The following is a 26,640-nucleotide window of genomic DNA, read 5'->3' on the forward strand; positions in this document are numbered from 1 at the left end:
TGTAAATAGTTTTTGTTGTTGCCAATATAACAATATGCAGAATATTAGCAATCAAATATGCAGTTGACCAAAACTGCGAGAAATATGTAATGACTATGGATAAGATGGGGTCAGCTACCCAAATGATTACAGAAATGCAGATATTGTGAGAAATAAGGCAAATGGATGGATAAAGGTGTAGTAGTTGTTCTAGAGATCTAAACATAAATTGGGCAAGATTGGGTCCTTGTGGTGTGCCAGGCTGTTGAATCTTCTGAACGAATCGGGAATTCGGTCAAAAGGGCCAAAATAGCTTTTTTTTGGTGAAAGACAACAATACAGCAGAAAGAAGGGGCAATAAAAACTGTATAAATAGAATTAAGGAACAGTAAAGGAGACAAGACTCTAATGGAAGTTAAAAGACCTTCTGACAACAATGATATAATGGGCAATATTTAAACACTAAGATCAGAGAAGCATCTACTAGAAAAAAAACTTAGTAATACTGAAAACTTCAGTTGTCACACAGTCTGCAAGAAGCAGAATTGTTCAAGTTGCAAAGTACTGAAATTATGGAATGTATTTAAACCACTCTGCACAATTCTTGGCTGTAATTAAATTTAAATTCTTCAAGGTGAATCTTACAAATCAAGTACTTAGAAGTTCAGCTCTCAAAAAATTATTTATCTGAATGTTTCCTAGCCATTTATTTTTGCGCAGGAATATCTTCTCAAAAATTACACCCTTGACTGAGTAAGCTTTTCCTAGAAGTTTCTTTATTATACTAATGTAGTACTATCCAGATCTCAGTCATGGGAAAAGTTTGAAGACATGAACTGATCAATCTGGATTTTACAGTTTTCTCTTAAATGTCAAAAACATCCAATAATTTAACAAGAAAGTACACAATCTGCCAACCTTCAGCAGGGAAATACCACTTTCACAATAGGTTCAAAAGTTCAATACAAAAACAGATGGTATTCACACTGTTTGCTCTTCTAGGGTCTGGAATCCTTTGTAGATTCTTCCAGTTTTGCGCTGCTGTTGTCCTTCTCTGACGACAAGTCAAACTGTTTGAAAATAAATGAAAAACAGTATTTAGAAATAGCTTTGTACTTCAACCAACCAGTCAAATGCTTAGTAAGTGAATAAATATGACTCTTTTTCTGCTCTCTTGATGCCAATATCTTAAACATTATTGCCAATTATATCCAAACATCCAGAACTTATGATTAGTCACTTCACTTGGAAAATGGATTATGATTTCTGGAGCTTAAATAGGGAAACAAAGTTTAAGCCAACTATTTGTCAGTTCTCTTATACACCTTTATGTCTATCTCTGTGTAGTTGGGCATATTGGAGGGGAACTAGTTAAATTCATTTGGAGGCGATTCACAGATAACTATTCTGAAGAGAAATTTCACAGAATGTTTCTACCTTTGTCAGGACTTTGCATTACTAATGCTTGCAATGAACTTTGATAAACCCGACAATCCTCTCTAAGCTTAATTTTTGTATGTTTGTATTTTAAGTCTACTATTCACTGGTTGCAAGCTCCTCATATTTTGCTAACCTGAACATTACTTCACCCGCATACCCACCTTACCTCCAAATAATTTCTCTTAACACACTCCAGAGTTTATTTTTTCACTGAAGTAAAACATATAATTAGTACATTTTTACTGTGTGTTGAAAGTATCCAATTTTCTGGATGGAAGAAACATACAGATGTCTCAGTATAAGTCTTGCATCAGAGAACTTATTGAAAACACCTCTTTTGGAGTTAGTTACAGCTATTTTCCATTCACACAAGTGCTGTTTGCCAGTTCAAATCCCGAGTGAGTGAATTGGGCCCAGTCCTTTTTTGCCTTCCTGCCAACTTAGTAAGAAAAGCACTAACCCAACCTAGTTTAAATGAATTAAGAGTGGTATTAGCTGCATCTGCATTTAGTTATCCTTTACAGTTGATGTATTCCATTAGTGACATATGTATACAAATTACAGCAAGTATTCCTACATCTTGAATTGGAGATCTCACTTTACAAAAGTGCATTTCCTTTCTGTCTGTTTCCATGTAAATGTCAAGTTTGAACAAATTGATAATATTTTGTAAAGAAATCTAAAACATCTTTTACAACTCAGGATCATGCAAAATCTATAAATATAGAATCAACTTTAAGATTTTTCTCTCTCAATTGATCTAATCCACTTACGTATTTTAAAATTTCTGTCCTTCACAGTAAGCTCAACTTTTTCCTTCATAAATTCTTATGTCTGCATTTAGCACATTATCTCTTTATGTAAACTTGTAAATTACACAGTCAGGGTGCTGCAGCAATATCACTGGTTTTCAATAGCAGCAACAGTTCTACATCTTAACAATTATTTTCTTCAGCTTACCTTAAACACTGTCCAGAGGCTCATCCTAGAAACAGAGGAGTTACATAAAATGAATATGAAAAAAATCAGAAAATATTTAACGTGTGAATGAAAGGCAAAGTAAATTCCACAGAGGGAGTTTTAACATATTTTCTTCTGACTGGTGAAAACTGCTTGTGAGTATATACATTAACTTGGGGGAAGATGTAACGAAGGGTTAAGTTTGACTGATAGGTTAATGGGATACTATACAGCACAAGTAATTGTGCAAAATCACATGATTTTACTCTGTCTTTCAGTCTCGAGGCTAGATAAAGCCATAATGTGATGTTGCTTAAAATTACTCCATTTCGTACATCAGCAAGACTCTGCAAATATTCTTCAACAGCACAATGAGGTTAAAAATATTATAAGAAGGAGGACAGTTAAAGCAATGAAAATGGAATGGGTCCATTAAAATCCATTTTAAAGGATGGGACTGTGGAGTACTTGGAAGTGCATTATAGAAGTGGGCTAGGTTAGCATGACATTATAAAGGGGAGGTCATGCCTAACAAATGCATTAGAATTCTTTGAGGAAGAAGTGAGCAAGTTAGACAAAGGAGAGTCAGTTGATGTGGTCTATTTTTCTATTTCCAAAAGGCTGTTAAGTAAGATAAGAGCCCATGGTGTTAGAGGCAAGATGCATAGACAGAGGATTGGATGACAGGCAGAAGGCAAAGAGTGAGGATAAAGGAGTCTTTTACAGGATGGCATTGGTGACTAATGGAGTTCCACAGAGGTCGGTGCTGGGACTACAACTATTCACGTTATACATTGATTATCTGGATGAAGGAACTGAGGGCATTATTGCTAAGTTGGCACATAGCATAAATATAGGTGGAGGAACAGCTTGTGTTGAGGAAGCAGGAAAGCTGTAGAAAGACTTAGTAAGGCTTGGGGAATGGCCAAAGAAATGGCACGTGGAATACGGCGTAGGAAAGTGTGAGGTTGTGCACTTTGGTCAGAAAGAACGGAAGCATAGTTATTTTATAATTTGGGCAAAATTTTGGAAATCTGAAGGATAAAGGGATTTAGGAGTCCTGCTTCAGGATTCTCTTAAGTTTAATATACAGGTTCAGTTGGCAGTTAGGAACGCAAATGCAACATTAGTATTTATTTTAAGAGGGCTTGAGGACAAGAGCAGGTGTGTCCTTGAGGCTGTATAAGGCTCTGGTCAGATCGTATTTGGAATATTGGAAGCAGTTTTGGGCCGTTCATCAAAGGAAGGATGTAGTGGCCTTGGAGGGGGTCCAGAGGAGGTGGAATCTTATTGAAATGTGCAGAATAGTGAGAGGCCTGGACTGATTGGATGTGGAGAAGGCGTTTCCATGAGCAGGATAGAGTAGGATCCCAGGGTATAGCCGCAGAGCGAAGGCATAACCCTTTAGGAATGAAGTGAGGTGAGGTGGAATTTCTTCAGCCAGTGGGTGGTTGATCTGTACAACTCATTGCTGCAGAATGCAACAGTTGCTAAGTCACTGGGTGTATTTAATACAGAGATAGATGGATTCTGGATTAGTAAGGGGACCACAGGCTATGGGGAGAAGGCAAGAGAGAGAGTGGGGTTGGGAAACATATGAACCATGATCAAATGGCTGAGTAGACCTGATGGAATGAATGGCTTAATTATGATCCTGTATCTTATGGGTGAATCACTTCCCTGTACCTATTGAGTTATGATTATGAAATGCAGACACATGAGATACCTATCTAAGTCAGGTAAGTGCTCCACAGGTATCTTTAAATCAATCAATCTGCTCAGCTGTGTTAGGACACACCTCTGTAGTGAATGGAACTCGAATCCAAGTCTTCTAACCAAGAGGTAGGAACACTACCATTTTGCCACAAAAGCCCACAGAATTGCTGAGTTTTGAATGCTTTCCTACGTGTGGGAGAAAATGAATATTGCCGTGGTTCATTCACTTATACAATTCTGATAACGTTTTTTACATGAAAATATTGGAAGTGCGAAGGAGAAGTACAAACCAAATCATAGGATACTTTGGCTTTAAGATAATAAAATGTGAGGCTGGATGAACACAGCAGGCCGAGCAGCGTCTCAGGAGCACAAAAGCTGACGTTTCGGGCCTAGACCCTTCATCAGAGAGGGGGATGGGGTGGGGGTTCTGGAATAAATAGGGAGAGAGGGGGAGGTGGACCGAAGATGGAGAGAAAAGAAGATAGGTGGAGAGAGTATAGGTGGGGAGGTAGGGAGGGGATAGGTCAGTCCAGGGAAGACGGACAGGTCAAGGAGGTGGGATGAGGTTAGTAGGTAGATGGGGGTGCGGCTTGGGGTGGGAGGAAGGGATGGGTGAGAGGAAGAACAGGTTAGGGAGGCAGAGACAGGTTGGACTGGTTTTGGGATGCAGTGGGTGGAGGGGAAGAGCTGGGCTGGTTGTGTGGTGCAGTGGGGGGGAGGGGACGAACTGGGCTGGTTTAGGGATGCAGTTGGGGAAGGGGGAGGCTTGGAGACCGCTTTGCAGAACACCTCCGCTCAGTTCGCAACAAACAACTGCATCTCCCAGTCGCAAACAATTTCCACTCCCCCTCCCATTCTTTAGATGACATGTCCATCATGGGCCTCCTGCAGTGCCACAGTGATGCCACCCGTAGGTTGCAGGAACAGCAACTCATATTCCGCCTGGGAACCCTGCAGCCTAATGGTATCAATGTGGACTTCACCAGTTTCAAAATCTCCCCTTCCCCAACTGCATCCCTAAACCAGCCCAGTTCGTCCCCTCCCCCCTACTGCACCACACAACCAGCCCAGCTCTTCCCCTCCACCCACTGCATCCCAAAACCAGTCCAACCTGTCTCTGCCTCCCTAACCTGTTCTTCCTCTCACCCATCCCTTCCTCCCACCCCAAGCCGCACCCCCATCTACCTACTAACCTCATCCCACCTCCTTGACCTGTCCGTCTTCCCTGGACTGACCTATCCCCTCCCTACCTCCCCACCTATACTCTCTCCACCTATCTTCTTTTCTCTCCATCTTCGGTCCACCTCCCCCTCTCTCCCTATTTATTCCAGAACCCTCACCCCATCCCCCTCTCTGAAGAAGGGTCTAGGCCCGAAACGTCAGCTTTTGTGCTCCTGAGATGCTGCTCGGCCTGCTGTGTTCATCCAGCCTCACATTTTATTATCTTGGATTCTCCAGCATCTGCAGTTCCCATTATCTCTGATACTTTGGCTTTAGGCTTCTTTGAATTGTTCACAGAATTGGTTGGCACCTGAAGGAAGCCTTTCAGCCCATTGTGTCTGCACCAGTTCAATCACCTAGAACTAATCTCCTGCCTTTTCTCCATATCTCTACACACCATTTCTAATCAAACAACCATCCAGTGTTCTCTTACATGCCATAGTGAAATGCTTAGAGGAATGATAGCACAGTGTTACTGGTCAAATGATCCAGAGACCAGAAATGGATGATGGGTTGGGAGGTAGCCCATCTGGCTCACTTGTCCATCGTAACAGGCAGTCTGCAATTCTGATCCAATCTGGCCTACATGTAATTCCAGACTGACATCAATGGTTAAATGCCCTCTGACACAGCCTAGCAAGTCACTTGATTCTATTAAGCCACTGCAGAAAATCGCATTTTGGAAGTACACCATGCAGACTGTAGCAGTTTAAGAAGGCAGCTCACCACCACCACCTTCACAAGGGTGGATAAGGATGGGAAATAAATGCTGGTCTTGTTAGAGATGTTCATATCTCAATAACAGAGAAAAAAAAATTAAAATTTCCTTTCCAGATTCTTGAATCAGGTATTGTTGTGAAACTAATCCATCCACAGGGAACAATGATAAATATTTAGCAACTTTATAAAGCAATTTATCTGACGGGAAGAAAATTACAGATTTTAATCAATCTGTTGGCACTTATCCAGGAAAACATGCCAATGAAATAACTGATATTATAACTTGTTATAAAGCATCCAATTACAGTGAAGTCAAAGTCACTGTCAGAGAGGCAAAGTAATTACAGTACAAATAAACAAAATATTCACCAATGAAACCAAACTTTCTCCAAGTGCACCACTCAGAGCTGTAACCTGTACCACCTTTAATGAGGACAGCAGATGTTTGGGTGCACCACTCCCTGTAAATCTCTTCCAAGTCACTAGCCAATCTAACTTAGAAACAAATTATCATTTTTGCTCGGTCAAAATCATTAAACTGTGTAATTGGAGTAGCTTCACAACACAGACTGCAACAGTTCAAGGTGGCAATTCACCACCACCTTCTCAAGAGCAATTTGGAATGGGCGATAAATTCTGGCCTAGCAAATGATGCCCACATCTCATAAACAAATGAAGAAAAAACTCCCAGTGTCATACACAGCTAATCGTTATATTTTGTCATACTTTACAAAAGAAAAAAAATTCTCAGGATCCAGGTAAAGCCACATTTATTTCCTGTCCATTACTGCCATTAGAAAATAATGGAGGCAGTGTTTTATCTTATAATTATACCTGTTTATAGTTTGCTAGGACACTTCGGACACAGTAAAAATCAATTCAATCAGTCAATCAAACGTTGATAAACCAGTTTTTTTTTTAAAAGCAACTTTCCATTCAGCCTACAAAGTATCGGATCTGTTGAATTCAATTACTCAGCTAGTCGTGGTGACATTTGAAATTCTGTACTGTGACCACTACACTACTGTGCTAAGATAACAAGGTGTCGAGCTGGATGAACATAGCAGGCCAAGCAGCATCAGAAGAGCAGGAAAGCTGACGTTTTGGGTCGAGACCCTTCTTCAGAAAATTAATTACTCTACTGTGCTCTCGGGTTTTCACAAGTTTAACACATCTGGGACCAAAGATAACACTGGAAACAAAAAAGTCAAAACTTCCGGTCCTTTGCCGTGCAATATGGGAAAATGATTTTGAACTGATTTCAGCTTGTCCAATGGTGGACTTGTACTGATTTCAGAAACTACAAGGCAAGTCATTCTTATGCTTTTATTGTCTAAACCGTCCATCCAGAGATGCTTGATTCACTCTCCCTAAAAAGAGTGAAAATTTCTCATATCTGAGCTCTGTGCTATTGGAGATGTATGTACTGAGCTGAATAGTTAACTTAGAGTGATAGAGTCATAGAGATATATAGCTAGAAACTGACCCTTCGGTCCAACTCGTCTATGCTGACCGGATATCCTAAATCAACCTAGTCCCATATTCCTTTCAGCCCTTCCTATTCATACACCCATTCAGATGTCTTTTAAATATTATAATTCTACCCACCTCCGCTACCTCCTCTGGCAGCTTATTCCATAGATGTACCACCCTCTGCAGGGAAAATGTTGCCTAAAGTCCCTTTTAAATCTTTCTCCTTTCACCTTAAACCTTAAACCTATGCCCTCTGGTTTTGGCCTTCCTTACCCTGGGAAAAAGACCTTACCCTATCCGTGCCACTCAATTTTATAAACCTCTATAAAGTCACCCCCTCAGCCTCTGACGCACCAGGCAACATAGCCCCGGCCTACTGAGCCTCTCCCTATAGCTCAAATCCACCAACCCTGGCAACATCCTTATAAATCTTTTCTGAACCCTTTCAAGTTTCACAACATCTTTCCTATAGCAGGGGGACCAGAACTGAATGCAGTATTCCAAATCCCCAAGTCCATCCACCATCTAGAAGGGACAAGTCAGGAGTGTGATGGAGTACACTCCCCTTGCCTGAATGAGTACAGCTCCAACAATACTCAAGAATCTTGACACCATCCAGGACAAAGCAGCCCACTTGATTGGAACCCCATCCTTCAACATTCTCTTCTTCCATCACCAACTCATTTTGGCAACAGTAATTTCTACAAGATACACTGCAGAATTCACCAAGGCGACTTCAACTGCAACTCCTAAATCCATGGCCTCTACCACCTAGCAAGACAAGTACAGCAGATGCATGGAGAACATCACTGCCTGCAAAGTTTCCCTCAAAATCACACACCGTCCTGACTTGGAAATATTTTGCCGTTCCGTCACTGTCTCTGGGTCAAAATCCTGGAAACCCCTTCATAACAGCGTCATGGGTGTACCTTTTCCACATGGACCGCAGTGGTTCAGAAGATGGCTCAACAGCACTTTCTCAAGGACAATTAGGGATTAATAAATGCTGACCCAGCCAGTTGTGGCCGCAGTCTTTGAAAGAATTTTTAAAATGGGTCAGTAGAGGTACTAGTCTCACTGAAAAGTTCAGCACAAATAACAAGCTGGAATTACCGAGGGAATGCTACGCTGTCGGGATTCTACTTGAGATGGGTGTAAGAGATTGTGTACTACTACTATTGTGAAGAGGAGATTTTCCTAGCGTCATAGAGTTATGCAGTATACAAAACAGGCCCTTTGGCCCACCTCTCTATGCCAGTCAAGAAACACCAAACAACTCTAATCACATGCACTTGGTCCATAGCCCACTATGCCCTGGCATTTTAAGTGCTCATCCAAATGCTTCAAAAATGTTGTGAGAGTAACTGCCTTCACCATCCTCTCAGACAGCACTTTCCATACTTCTACCAGCTGCTGGGTGATTTTCTTTTTCCTCACAACTCCTCTTACTCACTCTTAATCTTAAATTTGTGCTCTTTGGTCTTAGACACATCTGCTATGGGGAAGAGATTCTCACAATCTACTCTGTACCTCTCACAATTTTGTAAACCTCAACAAGATGCCCCCTCAGCCTCCTCTGCTCCAAGGAAAACAAACCCAGCCTGTCAGATCTGTCCTCATAACTGAGACTTTTCATCCCAGGCAATGTCCTGGTGAAATTCCTCTGCAAACTCTCCTGTGCAAATCATGTCCTTCTGACAGTGTGCATGGCAAATTCCTTGGTCAATATCAATAAAACAATTATCTGGTCTTTATCACATTAACATTGGAGGAACTTGCTGTGTATAAACTGGTTGCTATGTTTCTGACAATACAAAACAAACAGCACTTCAAAAAGGTACTTAATTGGTCCTAAGGTGCTTTGAGACAACCAGTGGCAGTGAAAGATACTGATAAACAGACATTTTTCTTTCATTTAATATATGTTGTGGTTTGAATATAGATTTTCCAGACTCTGCACCTGGAACCATTGACAGCAACCCCTACAAATATACATTCTTCCCACGCAGCTGTAATGTTTTGTTGAGCCACATGTGGTCAAGCAATCTCCTGGGAACAGGAAATCTGCTGTGTTCTCCGCTTTTGGAAATGCTCATGCAGAGGTTTTCTGGTTTTTACTAGAATGTGTTATTTTGGTTGGCTAAACGAACCACAATAAGTTGAAAGAAACTGGATTTGTGTGTCTTTTTTAACCAAAACCAATTTCAGTATTGTTCAATATTTACATCTAGATCATCCATTGCAGGAGGTGGCCCAGTATTCTTCAGTTCTTTCAGCATCTGAAAAAGAAACAGTTAAACTGAATAAAATAGGTCCCAAGCCGCACCCCCAGCTACCTACTAACCTCATCCCACCTCCTTGACCTGTCCGTCTTCCCTGGACTGACCTATCCCCTCCCTACCTCCCCACCTACACTCTCTCCACCTATCTTCTTTACTCTCCATCTTCGGTCCGCCTCCCCCTCTCTCCCTGTTTATTCCAGTTCCCTCTCCCCATCCCCCTCTCTGATGAAGGGTCTAGGCCCGAAACGTCAGCTTTTGTGCTCCTGAGATGCTGCTTGGCCTGCTGTGTTCATCCAGCCTCACATTTTATTATCTTGGAATTCTCCAGCATCTGCAGTTCCCATTATCCCCAATTGTCAGTGTTTTGTTTACCATTAGTACCAACATTCAGAAAGTTTGCCAACGTAAAATTGTGAAAGCAATAAAGATTTAAGAATGTACTTCATAATTCACATTCTAACGGAATCAAAAACTTGCACTGTTGACATTGATCTTAAAAGACAAGTAAATCTAAGTTTTTGAGTTTAGTTCAAAGTAGCTAGAACCTTAAAATGCAAACTTATCAATTAAAATACGGGAACCATTAAGACTTAAACTTGTAACACCTGGGATAACAAGTGAAATTTTAGGGCATTTCAGACATTGCCAGCATAGATTGACACAAGATGTTAGGAGAGACTGTAATTTTTGGTCTTGGAATGAGCTGGCATCACTTGCAGATCAATTGCTGGTTGATTGGATAAGTGGGCTGTCCGGACACAAAACAGATAGCAGCCTGACAGAGGTTGAGTCAATAAATTTCCATGAGAGAGAACCAAAGAATACAATAACACATGTTTTGTATTAATTGGGAAGAATTGCTAAGGTGTGACATGTAAAGAACAGCCCCCCCTGAAGAGCTAAACTGGCCCTGAGGAAACAAATGACTGACGTCAAGTCGAAATGCATACCAATAGAGGGAACCTAACATATTCTATTTATCATTTTAACAATTATCTGAAGAGGCTGAAAAGAATTAAAGGTGAAATTTGCTGTCATTATAGCATCCTACAGCATGGAAGGACGCCACTAACAGATCGGAAAACAATGTAAATTAATGAGTGGAATCTAATCTCATTTTATGACATCTTAATCATTTTGGATCATAGGAGATTAGTAAAGTCTACAAGAGAGGAAAAGAATAAAAATTAGAATATCTACTTTATATGGCAGGAGAATGTCAGCGTCACACTTTAAAGTCTTTTTAGATATGACAGATGAGTTATTGGTAAGCGATACAGGATTTGCTTCTGAGTGACACCAGTTTGAACCCAAGAGGCAATGTAAGGTTGACCCAAAATTGTTAATAATCGGTGGCTGCTTAATTTCTACAAGTGAAAAAGACAACTTAAAATGCCTCAAATTTATAACAGGGAGTGGAATATTTTTCTTTTAAATGGCAATCAGAAAAGAGGCAAAATTTAATTAGAGACAGCAAGAACTACAGATGCTGGAGTCAGAGATAACAAAATATGGAGCTGGAGGAACACAGCAGGCCAGGCAGCATCAGAGAAGCAGGAAAGTTGACATTTCAGGTCAGGGCCCTTCTTGAGAAAATTTAATTAGCTGGATTGTGGCAGAATGAAGTTAAAAAAAGCACAGAATTTCAGGTGAAGTAAGCCATGCATTATCAGGGATAAATGGAAACCTGGTTGTTGGACAAAACCTAGTGAGAGTATGCAAGGGGCGGTTTATATTAAATAGGAAAGCAACACAAGCAGGGCTCGAAGTAAACAGGAAGCATGAAACACAAACTGACTATATTGGGAGAATGGGCTTATTAGGAGGCCAGATGGGAGCAACAATATGCAACTGTTGAGAGATGAAGAAAATGGGAAATACAGAACCAGGGATAACCAGGTGTGGAGCTGGATGAACACAGCAGACCAATTTTAGGAGCTGATTGGCCTGCTGTGTTCATCCAGCTCCGCACCTTGTTATCGCAATTCTCCAGCATCTGCAGTTCCTATTATATCTGATACAGAACCAGGGATTAAGTGATGGCCTCTAGTACCTTATACATATGGATTAAGTGCAATTCAACTGCATTCAACAGGAACAGAGGAACATAGGAATTATTAGATGAGAGAAAATCCATCTAGTTCACTTTCTTCACATGATACAATGTTAACCGAGTTGCTGACTATTCTGAGCAATCAATTTCTATTAATCAGACCCAGAAATGATCTCCAGGTTTGCTTAGTTGTAGGCGAGATGGCTTAGAGTATAAGCACTCTGGTTAACATATGGACTTAGGAAGCATGTGTAGGGAGTATACCTGTGTGCAGCCAGCTTGGGGATAGCAAGGAACATGCTTGGTTTGGGGAGACTTATCCATTTATTATCTTCTAAATGGTATTTCTGGGGCAGCTGCATCTCCAAGAAATCTTGGTTTTGTTAAAATGAAGTTGAGCAAAAAAACTAAAATTAGGAAATTATGTTACATGATTTCTGTATTTGGGCTGATGAAATACAATGCAAAATAATTAAAATATTCATTCAGAAAGGAGAAACAGAAACATAAACTATAACCAGAAATATTGAAGAAAAGTTGGCTCGGTGTTGATGACATACGTAACTTGTGACCAGAACTGATTAGACAAGAAGAAGGAAGATTTGCAGGAGTTGGAGCTAGCAACTTGGGCCATCGTATTCCACAATATATATTAATAGTTACTGTTGCACAATGGATCTAGTGAAAAGTAGGTATTGCTCACGGTGAATTATGGCACGTAACTGGATAAATATTTAAGTGAAACAAATCCCAAGGTAGAGAATATTTAAAAATACATGACAGAAAAACAACAATTATATGAGGAAATAGCAACAGAAAATTAAACAGAGAGCCTAGAGTGAAATAAGCTTTGTATCTTTGGAATATTAAGCTTATAAAAGTAAAGCATGTCCACATTTAGGATCACATGCGGAAAACACATTTGAGTTTGCCTTTAGCTGTTATTTACAACTGAAGTGAGTTACAGGTTTTCATTAATTGCAATGGTCATAATCCATAAAGGTCGAACGTACATTTGCATAGTGTTCCAAGCCAATCATCTGCTCATCATCATCGTGCCAATCCCTCCAGTTATCAAAGTCCACTGTTAACCAGGCATGCTGTAGAAGAAAAACACTCAGGTTTTATCTATGTTTCCAGATGAATCAAGGAACAAGTTACCCATTGCATGCGACATCATCTTGCCCTTGGGATATAGGTATAGAGTCAACTAAGACTGGAACTCAAAAACAAATGACATTCATATCAAAAACATATTTTGAACCTGCGAGTGAATGAAATGAGTTTCTGTTAGTAAGTTAATCTTATTTTAAAGATTGGAGTGACCATTTTAATTTGCCTACCATCATTTTTCATGTTGGAAAATGGGTCAAAAACTATAAACAAAAAAAAACTCCCTCTCACTTGTCTACTGGTCCTCAAAGTTCATTGGATGAAGGACCCCTTTGCAAATAGTTCAGTAATTATGGATCCTCACTTAAATGATATGCAAGGTGTAAAACATGTTGCAATGATATTTAAGATAGGTTATAGTTTAAAATATATTTCTAATACAAATATAAAATATACAAAGTTAATAGATAAATATCTTATGTAATATATCTTTAAAGATGTTTCGGGTATTTTACATGAGATTGTCAAAAAGAAGTGTGTACCCACTCTATCCTTGCCCAATAGGAGAAGCTCAGCGAGAACAGAACATGGAGAAAGGACAAGAGGAGCAGAGAGAAAGCAGGAACCATGGATAAAGCATACAACAGAGACAGGAGAAGAATGTGAAGAGCAGAACATGGAGAAGGAATGATTGTGGGCAGCTTAGGAACAGACAGAAAGCAAGAACCTAAATCCAGGTGTACCAGAACATGAGTGTGCATCAGAGGGACAGGTGCCAATCTGTTGTATACTGGCTGCCTCCAGCTGCACTGCATGCATTTACACATGATAGCACGTCCTCAGGAGCACTCTCATGGCACAGTGCTAGTGTCCCCACCTGTGAGCCAAGAGCCTTTGAATCAAGATCCACTTGTTCCAGGGATGTGTAATCTCTGAGCAGGTTGATTAGAAAATACTGCAGGCCTGTAGGAGGGCTCTCGCAGCACTGTGGTAGTGTCTCTACCTCTGAGCCCAGAAACCCAGGTCCAAGAATATGTGGTAACATCTCTAAATAGGTTGATTAGATCACCTCCACCCAGGTAGTAGTCCACAATGTGGACAAGCCTTGCATGCAGAACCCCTGGAAGGTCTCTGCAGACAATTACAGACACCAGTTTGAGACCTATTCGACTAACTGTATTTTCAAACAAGCCTTGAAATAGATAATCCTATCTGAAAAAGAGGGAGATTTATTTAAATAGGAAAGGAGTGTAGGATCCTAATTCAAATTTCAGATACCGCTATGGAAACTATTCACAGTGCCTTTTTCTCCCATTGATGTTGCAGCAATGAAAACATTGGTCAGAAAAACAGCCAGTAAATCGGAACAATCCAGAATCAGCACAGGTAGGTTTTCAGAATTTTTTGTCAGGTCAGGGGCAAAACGAATGCTGCAAGCTTGACAATATTATATAGATGAAACCCAATTGTTAAATGGTTCCTGTCTCTCACTTGTGTTCGTAGGCAGATATGGTGGACATCCTGACTATCTAATATGCAGCTGAGTAGTAAACATTGACCTCTGCCCCATTAAGACCAGACAGTGCAAGAAACAGATGTATCACACAAACACTGAGCTGCAAAATACTAACCATATTAATGTAATATTATAAAGTGTGAAGCTGGATGAACACAGCAGGCCAAGCAGCATCTCAGGAGCACAAAAGCTGACGTTTCAAGCCTAGACCCTTCATCTGATGAAGGGTCTAGGCCCGAAATGTCAGCTTTTGTGCTCCTGAGATGCTGCTCGGCCTGTTGTGTTCATCCAGGCTCACACTTTATTATCTTGGATTCTCCAGCAGCTGCAGTTCCCATTATCTCTGATACAATTTTAACCATATTAATGTGCCTACAATGACCAATGGAAATGCAGAGACAAGAACAATAACAATGCCTTATCAGTGCCATGCAACAGTTTGCCTTTAACTCTTCCTCATAGTAAAATGAGAAATAAAAAACACATAGCTGTAAATCTGAAACAGGAAATATTCTCAGGCTCCTGCTCTCAGTAGTCACTTGGTCATGCTCAACAACTGACTGCATTGACCATCATTCAATGCCACATTTTAATCTGTGAGTGGGAGGGTGGGAAAAGGGAAGTGAAAACATATTCTCGATGTTCCCTACAATGTCTATGAATAGAATCTTCCACAGATGTTACAGGGACTGGAGGTTTTGAGTTATAAGGAGAGGCTGGATAGGCTGGGGCATTTTTCCCCTGGAGCGGTATTGAAGTTTATAAAATCACGAGGGGTATAGATAAGGTGAACAGCCTTTTCCCTAGTGTAGGGAGTTCAAAACTAGAATGCATAGGTTTAAGGTGAGAGAGGAAAGATTTAAAAGGGACCTGAGAACCAGCCCTTTCACACAGAGGGTGGTTCATATGTGGAACAAGCTGCCAGAGGAAGTGATAGAGGCAAATACAGTTACAACGTTTAAAAGACATTTGGATAGGTACACGAGTAGGAAGGTTTAGAGGGATGTGGGCCAAATGCAGGTAAATGGGACTAGTCTGGGAAACCTGGTCAGCACGGACAATTTGGACTTTATAGTGTCTATCTCCATGCTGTATGACTCTGTTGGACAGGTACACATTATAATAACGTCCCTAAAAAGTGTTCCAAGTCATGGCAATTTAAATATTAGCTGAAAACCGTACCTTGGTTTTGTCTTTGGTCAGCCTTGGCCAAGCTTTTTTACCATCAATTTTCCTCATGAAGAGTGTTACTGACCTGTCTGAACGTTTGTGTCTCGAATCCTGTCAATTGAAGGAAAAGTAAAAGCGATTAAACCACTTTTTTAAGTAAAGGAAGTCCATATGTAATTATTTTGGTAGTCACTTGATCAGGCACAACAGCTGACTGCACTGACTAGCATTCAATACCACATTTTTAACCCCTGAGTGGGAGGGTAGGAGAAGGGAAGTGAAAGCATATACTTTTGACGTTTGCTGCAATATACATAAATAGAAGCTTCCACACGTGTTCAGAGATAATGGGAACTGCAGATGCTGGAGAATCCAAGATAACAAAGTGTGAAGCTGGATGAACACAGCAGCCCAAGCAGCATCTCAGGAGCTGACATTTCGGGCCTAGCTCTCTGATGAAGGGTCTAGGCCCGAAACATCAGCTTTTGTGCTCCTGAGATGCTGCTTGGCCTGTTGTGTTCATCCAGCTTCACACTTTGTTATCCTCCACACATGTTATAGGGCTTGGAGGGTTTGAGTTATAAGGAGAGGCTGGATAGGCTGGGACATGTGTCCCTGGAACATAGGAGGTTGAGAGGTGACATTATAGGGATTATAAAATCATCAGAGGCGTGGATAGGTGATTACAGAGGCTGGTCCAAAAGGCAGCTCTCTAGACCCAGAATCTAGCCCATCAAGTGGTCTTACGTAGCCTGCAATCCATGTTCCCAATACAGAAGTTCATGTCAAGGATTCGGCAAGGAGATGCTCCCCCAAACGAAATTTCTTTCCGTCCTTAATGCTGAATGGGATTCTGTGAGGAGTTGCAGCAGAAAACATTGGAGTTTAAAAAGATCTTTGCTAACAACAGAGAAACTAGAAATGATAGTGAAACTGTAGGTGTTAATGAAACCATGGGATAGAGAGGCCAGAGATAGAGATAGTGTGGCTGAGGGCAGGAAAATTTAAATGGAAGGACACATTTAGAAAGGATGAAAGATAATGGGATTTGGAGCACAGAAAGAGCAAGGGAAAATATCTCATTTAAAAAAAACTCACATAGATGCAAAGTTCCCACTCCTGACATATGCAAATCTACAGATGCACACTTTCCAGCAAGGAATATTGGAAAACGATATGGACAGGAAGACTAATTATTCTTCCCACTCCTAGTCCTAAGAAAGAAGAGCCTCTATACCAACTTAACTCCTGCTTAGTCTTGAGATCATCCAGCTTAGTGCAGACAAGAAGTGAATGCTTGACTTAAATATTCTTAGCACTCCATCAGAAAACGTTGTCAGTCACTACATTGGCAGTGTATTGACAACAACATGGATTTAAATAGTCAAAGCAATAATTTTCCAGAATTGGACTGTCAACTCTTCTATGAAACATATAGGCTTTAGCCTATCAGCTTATCCAGGGTTATACTGAAGTGTGTATGAATGGTATCTACTTACATTTGGATCCACTTTGCTGTACAGTTCAATGTTATTGTAGAGTTCTGTGTTATCTGCTGACTTGCAACTGTTAAAATTAGAAAGTAGAAAACTGTTGATAATTATAATGTTTCATATTACTTCATATAAATATATGGATGATTGCCTGTATTTACAACCTACGCATTTTATTTTCCTTCAGTAAAGCTGCCTTTAATAGTTCCCTAATCAGTCATGCACAACTGGCAGGAGTTCATTCAGGTCATAACCAGATCTTGGGTTTGATCCAGAAGAGAAACAACAGGCTTTACTTCGGCACTCAAAGAAAGCTAATTCTATTCAATAAAGCCAATTCAAAAATCAGGAAAATTATTTGGAACTCACCCTTTTTGCCCGACACCAGGATTTTTGTAAATTTAAGATTATCTTGACAGTGTCCTCATATGCTCCCTCTCATCTCTGCCCTACATTTGGTCAATAAGCAGGGTGAAAGCAGGACAAAGCAACTTGTTCAAATTTCTCCCTCTGTAAGCAACACTGCACATCTGCTTTTCACAATGATATGACTGAAATTAAGAATACGTCTTCCTACTCCATGACACAGAACATTGGAATTTCACAACATTGTGCCATCTGGCTGCAGTTAAAATATTTGGTCTCAATCAGCATCACATTCAAGCTTTCTTATAGATAGAGTTTCTGGTAGTATCTATGAGCTAAAGTAAGTTGACCTTTAGGCAGAAAGACTTAAGAACAGCTCCAAAATAAAGTAACTAGAAACTGTGGTTTCTCACATCCTGCTCAATGACAATAGGCATTTTAGACAAAAGGTCATTTTATGATAGATTAGTATAATCTAAGTATCATGTTAGAGTTACATCTTCACATATGCACAATGTGAGTTTGACTTGCTTTTAAGTTTATATGTTACAGTGATCAATGCAACAAAATAACTAATTCACAGCAAACACAACAGTTTCTTACCTGAAGATTAGTTTGAATTTTTCAATTTTAATATCAACATTCTTGCTATCTTCTACGCAGAACTCAACAAACACATAATTTTTACGGTCATACCATTGTGTCTTTGCTGGCTGTCTGAACAAATGAAAGTTAAGCAAAGCATAGTTAGTCATTCTTTAATTCAGCTCAGTACCACCCATCTCCAGGATATTGAGGGATGGGCAATAAATGCTGACCTAGCCATTGACATCTACATACCATGAAATAAAAAATAAAGTCCTTAAGGCATTAGCTTTTAAAAGTAAAAAGGAAAGCATTTATTTTGAATCTTTAAGCCATGGATGGTGACTTCACAAGAGTGAAATTAAGATAAACAGGTGTTGAACCTTTTATTTTAAATAGGCAGTACTGCCTTACGTATGAAGTTTGGTAATAAGACTTTTTAAACCGACAAGTCACGGGTGTGCCACAAGACCAAGCATGAATTCCATATGTTCTATCTATTGGCATCTGCCATAGTTGCCAGCAATTCTTAAGACAACTACAGAATGCCTGTCTGGAAATAATTGGGCAAAATCTTTTAAGCTTTGCTTTGGAACCAAGAAGAGCTTGAAGACTGTCATCTCACCAATGTTACGTAGATCCAGCTGGTTTGTAAATATGCAATTGGTAACAACAATAGTTTGTTCACTATTCCTTAAACAGTAAAAAAGGCCAAGCAAATGACTAAATATACACATCTTTTAAGGTTGAAAAACACCCCAAGACACTTCACAGATGCAAAATTGTAAAGAAGATTGCAGAGACAAAAAGGCAGATATTAGGAAGATAGGCAAAGGTCTGATGAGACAGGTAAGTGCCTTAAGGAGTGCCTTAACGAGCAGACGAAGCTGGATTAAAAAAAAAACTGAAGAACCACTGATGCTGTAAATCAGGAACAAAAACAAAGTTGCTGGAAAACCTCAGAACCTGCTGAGAAAATGTCACCAGACCAGAAACGTTAACACTGTTTTCTCCTTCACAGATGCTGCCAGAAGAAGATGGAGATGTTTTCAGGGAGAAAATCCAGACCTAGACAACCGAACTGTACCAAATGCTGAGGTGAAGGCCTGAGTAGTTGCCAAAAATGCTAAAGCCTACGGACTGAGCAGCTGTGAGGTCAGTAATAGTTATAATACTGCGTTTTTGTGCTTCTACCATCTCCTCTGACTCACTTTTTCCTCTGGCTCCGGTCTTTTACATATCATGTTAACCCCTTTTTTTATAAATTTGGCACCCAGTCCAAACTTCTCCCTGGTATTGCCAGAGGCTGAATCAGACTGTCCATGAATTTAGTGTTATATTTGACCCCAAGGCAAGGTTCTTATAACAATCAACACCATCAATATCATTACCCGTTTCCAGTTGTCTAACACCATCCAACCTCCACTTTACCTGAGCTCAGTTGTTATACATCTATACATTTGTCACAGTCTAAAGTGTGGGATAAATCATTTAGGACTGAGTTGAGGTGAAATTTCTTGACCCAGGGAACTTGCTATCATGGAAAGGAGTCAAGGCCAACACATTGTATGATTTCAAGAAGTTGGATATAGCACTTAGTGAGGAAAGGATAAGGAAGAAAAGGAGGAACAGGCTGTTGACTTGGATGATCAGTTATGATTATAATGAATGGCACATCAGGCTCAAGGGGCCAAATGGTCCATTCCTGCTCCTATTTTCTATGTACCTATGTTACCTTAAGAGTTGGTTATTTCTTTGCAGTTCATGTGTTACGAGATGTGCCTTTAAAATGAGTTGTTTTGTCCTGTTTCTTCATAAAGAAAGTGTAAACTTCTTGCCAAGCTGTCTGCTCTGAGCCCAGCAATGTAGATGGTTTTGGGTTTTTTAAATATAAAAATCAGACAAAGAAGCAGCACAAATGGATGGGGTCAAGTTCCCACAGTACCAGGATTTTAGTTTTAGCTTTCAGTGGTTGCTAGGGTCTTGGAGCAGGATGTGGAAACTGTTATTCCTCTCTCTGTTACAGATAAAAGCTGGGGTTCTCTTCCTGCTGTTAGAATTGCATATGAGACAGTCTATTTTACTGACCTTGCTTTTACTAAGGGTGTGTTTATGGAATGCTACTACCTTGGAACAGCTAATCAATGCTAGTTAACTTGTAAATAAAAGTATTTTGCTAGAATTACAGTTAAGCTAATTTGTTTTCTTGTTCTTATTTTGTCTGTATTTTAACTATACTGCAAGAATAAAGTGTGTTTAGCTTCAAGCATTGTAGTTTGACCTATTGAATTGCATCAGGAACACAATACCTTACACATGCCTTTAAAAACAAATCAGGAAAATTTAAGGTCTAGGCGATCTTCTTAATATATTTTAAGGGGCGGGGATGGACTGATCCATAATAAATGTTATTACCATCTACAGACATGATCATTTAAAACTCTGGCACCATGCCTAAACTTGAATCAAGTCCCACCTATTAATCTACCCTGTGCTTTCTAACTTACAGTATGAAAACTCAAGCATTGTTTTTAAAAGCTGAAGCATGCCTTTAGCTGTTAAGCTACTAATGAAGGACACTACTCAAGCATCTCCAATGGAAAGCCAGATAACAGCACTTAGTCATAAATTACTCAAGTCAATTAATGGTCAATAAATTACTTTCAAACTTGAGGTTTCGGGACAATGAGTGGTTTCCCTACCTCAGAAATGTAGTATAAAAATAAACAGATATGCATTTGCCTTTGAATTCTGTATTTTTGTTCTTCATTTTTAGGTGTGGATGTCACTAGGTAGGCCAGCTTTTATTGCTCATCCCCAGTTGCCTTGAGAAGGTGATGGAGAGACACCTGCTTGAACTGCTGCGGTCTTATAGGATGTAGATACATCCACAACAAAGGGAGTTGCAGGATTTTGAACCAGTAGCATTGAAGGAATGACAATATAATTTGAAGTCAGAATGATGCGTGACCAGGAGGGGATCTTGCAGATGGCGGTGTTCCCATATATCTGCTGGTCATGTCCCTTTAGGTGGAGAGGTCATGGCTTTGCGAGCTGCTCTTAAGGGAAACTTGGTAAATTGCCACAATGAATCTTTCAGTGTTATTGCAGTTACACTCATTCATGTAAAAGAACAGTATTCCATGAAACACCTGACTTGTGTCTTAAAGAAGATAGACAGGCTTTGGGAGGTGAGGATGAGTTACTCACTGCAGAATTCCCAGCCCCTGAAAAGCAGACAAAGTGGAATAAAAAAAAGTCATACTGCACCTTTATTATCATGCTGCAAAGTCACACCTACAAGAGATCACATGCAAATTTCTCTCAACACTTCATTAAAATGGAAACAAACTTCCTAATTTACCCAAATACTCTGGTATGGGCTGTGTGCATGGATCTGTGCTAAGTAAAAATAAGACAGGAGAAATAACATAAACCTGAGTAAAGGAGAGCTCTCTTATAAGTCTGTGATAGGATGGTAATGGTATAGTGTAATGTCACTGAACTAGTAATATGGAAACCTAAACTCTTAAGGCATGGGTTCAAATCTCACCATGGTAGCTGGTGGAGGTTAAGTTTAACAAAATCTGAAACAAAGCTAATTTCTGTAATGGTGACTAGGAATGAACATTGATTATCATAAAGACCCACCTGATCCTTCAGGGAAGGAATTTTTTTTGTTTGGCGTATATGTGATTCTAGATCCACAGCAAACGTGGTTAGCTCTGAATTGCCTTCTAAAAAGTCTCCAGCATACTCATTTCAAGGGTAATTCTGGATGGGCAACAAATGTTGGTCTTTCCAATGATGCTCGTATCCCAAAGAATAAAAAAAAAGTCGTCAATTTAAGTGGCACTTTTGCTTGTTTTTAAGTGACATTTAATTCCTTGTTATGATAAATATTATTCACTCAAGTTTAGGACATTTATACATTAAGTAGGCTGAACTTGAACTTTAGGATACCCAAGATAATGCAGATTACCGAGGTTTAATCATCTAAACCATCACAATGCTGATTCATTAGTTAGGAATGTGCAGATATTGAATTGAAAGATTATCTGGAGCTGAATGGGAAGAACTTCAAGCCCCCAGAAACAAGTCAATCCCTTTCTCTTCATTTATCTTTCTATCCCTGAACCAATTTCCACTTATCCATTGCTGTTTTAATCTGATATGATTCAATTTTGCTCACAAGCTTCTTACTTCTTCAAACATCTTTTGGAAGTTCATTTAAAAATATCAAGCAGACAAACCTCATCAAGGTTCTCCATTACTTAATCAAATAATTCAAACAGGTTAATCAAATACTGGCTTTCATTTATTACTGGTTCAACCTCAACATGGAATATTGTGCCCAATACAGGGCATTACACTGTAGGAAAAATGTGAAAGCATGAGAGAGGATGCAGAAAAGATTTACAAGAGGAACTTGGATTACTATCCCTATAGTTACTACTTCAAAGTTCTTGCAACCTTCTGCAATTTGCCAAGAATTTTGCTTTACTATCTCCTTCTCTTGATTTACTTGTGTTATTGTAGGCTCCCTGCAAAATCATAACTCCTTTATTGTTCCTTATTCCTATCAAATCAGTTCTGTTTTTTAACCCTCAAGTACATCATCATTTTCTGGTTCTGCCACAGCATTTTCCATCTACTCTTGCCTCTGCTTTGTCCTTCACTCGACTTTCTAAATGGATTGTAGGCAGGACTATCATGTGCCCGTTTCTCCCTTTGTTGAAGCCAGATCTTTGTTACTGCAACTTTGTCATTAGATCAGGTGGCTCCTTGGGCCTGGATGTTGATACCAATCTTGCCTTGTTCCTTGTATTTACAAACATTAAACCCATCTAATCTGTTACCCCATCCAAACTCTCCAAAGAACATTTAAAAAGGTTCTTGCAAAGACTTGTAGCTTGGGTTGTTGGTTTGCTCCCCGAGCTGGCTGATTATCATACAGATGTTTCATCACCATGCTAGGTAACACTATCAGTACAGCCTCCAATGAAGCAATGTTGTTCTACTCCATTTGGAAATTAAATGATCGGTCTGTTAAGTTGGGTTGTGTCATTTCCTGCGCTGCTCTACATGGGTTTGTATATGGGGTCTAATTCCATATGTTTGTTGATTGCGTTATGGGTTGAAAACCAGGCCTCAAGGAATTCCATCCTAGCTCAAACCAATCACAGACATGCACAAGAATTTCATGAGGTCTGGTTTTCAACCCATAACACAATCAACAATTAGACCCCATGTACAAACCCGTGCAGAACAGCATCAGAAATGATACAACCCACCTTAACAGGCGGCCGTACTGATCGTGTTACCTAGCGTGGTGATGAAACGTCTGTGCGATAACCAACCAGCTCAATGAGCAAGCCAACAACCTCATCTCATAAAGAACAATTTCATCTAAGTATCAAATGACAGACATAAAAGCAAAATACTTGGGATACTGGAAATCTAGAATAGAATACAAAACATTGTTAGAAAAACAGAGCAGGTTGGGCAGCTTCTGAATGGCCAGTTACTGGGCCTGCAACATCAACTCTGCTGCCTAACTTGCTGAGTTTTTCCAGCAGTTTTCTATTTGGACTATTTTATTTTACTTTGAATTATTGAAATTGCCACGAGGACCTCCTTGCTTTCAACCTCGAATTGCCAAGCATCAGCTCAAAGCCAGCAATCCTCACAGAAGTCTTGGATTTGGACTGTGCGACCCAGAAGGGAAAAAAAATCAAAGATTTAAGTGCCTTCCTTCAAACTCCAGCACCTTCAAGACGACTACATGGACTATTGCTGCCATCATTATGAAGGCCACGTTCAGAATTCAAGTGCTCGCCATTAAGATTCCAAACCTCACAAGCTAATTTCACAACACTTACAACTGGATGAACTGACAGCCATTTCTGGTGAACAAAGGACTCACTTGCTTTTCAGACCTTTAGATTTGCAGGTCTAAAATAACAATACGCTTTGTTCCAAATCACTATCATTAAATTTTGGGTCTAGCATTTTTCACATAATTACCGTTACATACCTGTGGTCAGTTTCTTCTGATACAGACATAGTCACCTCAACAAATTTCTACCAAAACTTTTAAAGAAAGAGGAAAGAAATAAAGCGTAACACTTCAATGGTAAGTTAAACTGTGGGGAAAGTTTGCAGAGAATGTGACTGTTTCCAGTTTGTGAGGCAGAAGCAGATGTCGATGCCGCTATTTTTAGCTGATCCCTCCCTTCAGCAATGTTTCGCTTTTAAACGAGAGATTTCCCGATGGTTCTCCTGACCCGCCTCCAACTTCTGCTCTTCAGCTCGCTCTTTCCAGTTGCCCATCAACTTTAGTGTCGGAAAACACCAAAACAACCATAGGGATATATAGAGCTTTCTGCCACTACAGCCGATTGTTTATTTAGCTGGTTCAGTAGTTAACCTGGCCTGTTATACTGGCAATGATAGTCGGGAAGGCCAGGAGACAAGCAGTCAAAAAACTAAGCGTAGTTTTTCTCGTCTATTTTTGCCTATGGTACAACGTCTTATGCTTGAATCATATATTTTGTATTGACTAATGATTTACAGAGAAGTGATCTCAGGATTCATCCCATGCGTACAAGCTGTGGATACATTTAAGTTTTGTACATAATCAGTGACACTGATTTTTCATGCCTAAGTTTTCTGAGCTGGTATTCAAAGGTTGGCCTTTCTCTCGCGTTCTTATCCGGCCTCAGCTGTTTAAGTCCTAAATCCTGGAATACCGTTCCAAAAAGGTTCCACCGCGCTCTCCCGTTAGCGTGCCCCTTAAATAGCTCTTTGACTAAGTAGTTTCACCTCTTCCCAATATCCTAAAGGAGCTCAACGTCATTTCTTGCCTGATAATATTCCTGTTATACTGCATCAGAGCTGCTGCATTAATGTAATTTATTGTTTCTAGGTGCCTGTATCGTAGCAACAATGTACTGATGTTACAAAGATACAAGCAGGCAATTGTCAGTAATCTAGCGTCAAATTAGCAGTTACCAAGACATAATGCCAAAGAAATTGCACCAGCAATACCTCCACCACATTCTGTGGATTAATTTGAAAGACAATTAAACAAATGCTATTGTCCCTCTTTCGAGATACTCTTATAAACAATCAGACAAAACGTTTGCGAAATCAACTATAATGGACTAGACGCTGCAACAGATGGCCAAAAATCATCTTCCTTGCCAGGGCTTGTTTCCCCTATTCACAAATTCCAGACAATGCCTAGGAAACATTGAAAATCTTCTGGCAGTATGCAACAATAACCTTAATGACAATGATTAGTGGGAATTTGCTACCAATCATTAAAAATGGTGACAATTGTCCACCAAGCTGCATCATGCTTTGAGTCCAAATGCTTTAATGATGAGGTAAAATGGAATCAGAGTAAGAAATGAAAGGAAGCAAACCTGTGCTCCCAATCCCACTGCCTTGTGTGATGACCTGCCCCATGTGCCTGAAGATGTTATGAAATGAACTGTTCAGACAGATCAACAGAAATCTGCAATCTTGAGTAGACATCATCATGGAATTGAGGGACAACTTTGAACTAATCACTTTAAAACCTGCTTCACTGAAGAGTTGTTTGAGGCTGGAATATAACTGCTATTTCTAGTTTTTTTAAAAAAAATTGACCAATTCACATATGCTATTACATACCAGTGGACTAAATGGGACTTGAACCCAGGTCTCCTGGCTCAGAGGTAGGAACACTACCACTACATCACAACAGCTCCCACCATTTCTGGGAAGTACACTTATTTTAATTGGTAAACTTAAGTATTCCCTCAGTCTCAGCAACATCTTGTCCAAAGAAAATACTAGTATACTTTTAATTTGCCATCTGAATCTTGGAGATCAGAAGAGAACACTCGAGTGTGCTATCAAAGTCTTTTACACCCAGATGCAGCAAAGCAGACCAGTATTAGGATCTTGAATTCTGTGTATATTTACAAGAGAGGATATGGTATGAAATTTAGGCTAATCAATTAGTTATGCGGCTAGATGGATGCTGCTGAAGGTGATTTAAGAAGTCCCTAAATTTAATTATAAGAAGCTGACACGTGCTTCAAGATTCGTTTGAACAAAAGCATTTTAAAAATGCTTTACCACTTTGCCAAAATATGTATCATCGCTGCTGTTTATGGCACTTAAACATATTCACTCTCTATTCAACCAATCACATTGGTATATTTTCTTAATGTTCAGGGAGTAACAAATAGAGTAGCAAAGGGATTTGGGCATCCACGTACCATAATCATCACAAATGTGAACAGATATAGAAGTAATCAATATGGCTAATATAATGTTGGCTCTTTTCTTAAAGGAATTGGAATGCCACTGTGAGAAAGTGATGTTTCAGTTTTGCAGAAACTTTACTTGACTGTCACCTAGAATATTACATTCAGTTTTGGGCACCATATTTTAAAGAATGATGTTCACCTTATATCACAGAATCACTACAGTGTGGAAAGAGGCCATTTGGCCTAACAAGTCCATATCATCCCTCCAAACAGCATCCCACTCAGA

The 26,640-nt window shown here is 39.8% G+C and overlaps 1 protein-coding gene and 1 long non-coding RNA gene across 2 annotated transcripts in view; one reads left to right on the forward strand and one right to left on the reverse strand.

The window, feature by feature from the left end:
• Window positions 1-20,837, forward strand: part of LOC132208938 (uncharacterized) — a 30,330-nt gene extending 9,493 nt beyond the window's left edge. Inside the window, exons 2-4 of the long non-coding RNA XR_009445037.1 lie at window positions 14,287-14,346; window positions 19,112-19,245; window positions 20,600-20,837. This is a non-coding gene — a long non-coding RNA (uncharacterized LOC132208938). The remainder of the gene's footprint in view (window positions 1-14,286; window positions 14,347-19,111; window positions 19,246-20,599) is intronic.
• LOC132208937 (putative protein PTGES3L) lies at window positions 698-26,640 on the reverse strand. The gene is made up of 8 exons (XM_059644211.1): window positions 24,128-26,640; window positions 18,109-18,222; window positions 17,146-17,212; window positions 15,659-15,757; window positions 12,861-12,947; window positions 9,738-9,791; window positions 2,380-2,404; window positions 698-1,049 (listed from the first exon to the last, which is right to left on the reverse strand). The coding sequence occupies exons 1-7, from the start codon at window positions 24,154-24,156 to the stop codon at window positions 2,381-2,383; spliced, it is 474 nt and encodes a 157-aa protein (XP_059500194.1). The 5' UTR covers window positions 24,157-26,640; the 3' UTR covers window positions 698-1,049; window position 2,380.

This window comes from Stegostoma tigrinum, unplaced genomic scaffold (genome assembly GCF_030684315.1).
Source record: "Stegostoma tigrinum isolate sSteTig4 unplaced genomic scaffold, sSteTig4.hap1 scaffold_574, whole genome shotgun sequence".
NCBI classification, from domain to species: domain Eukaryota; kingdom Metazoa; phylum Chordata; class Chondrichthyes; order Orectolobiformes; family Stegostomatidae; genus Stegostoma; species Stegostoma tigrinum.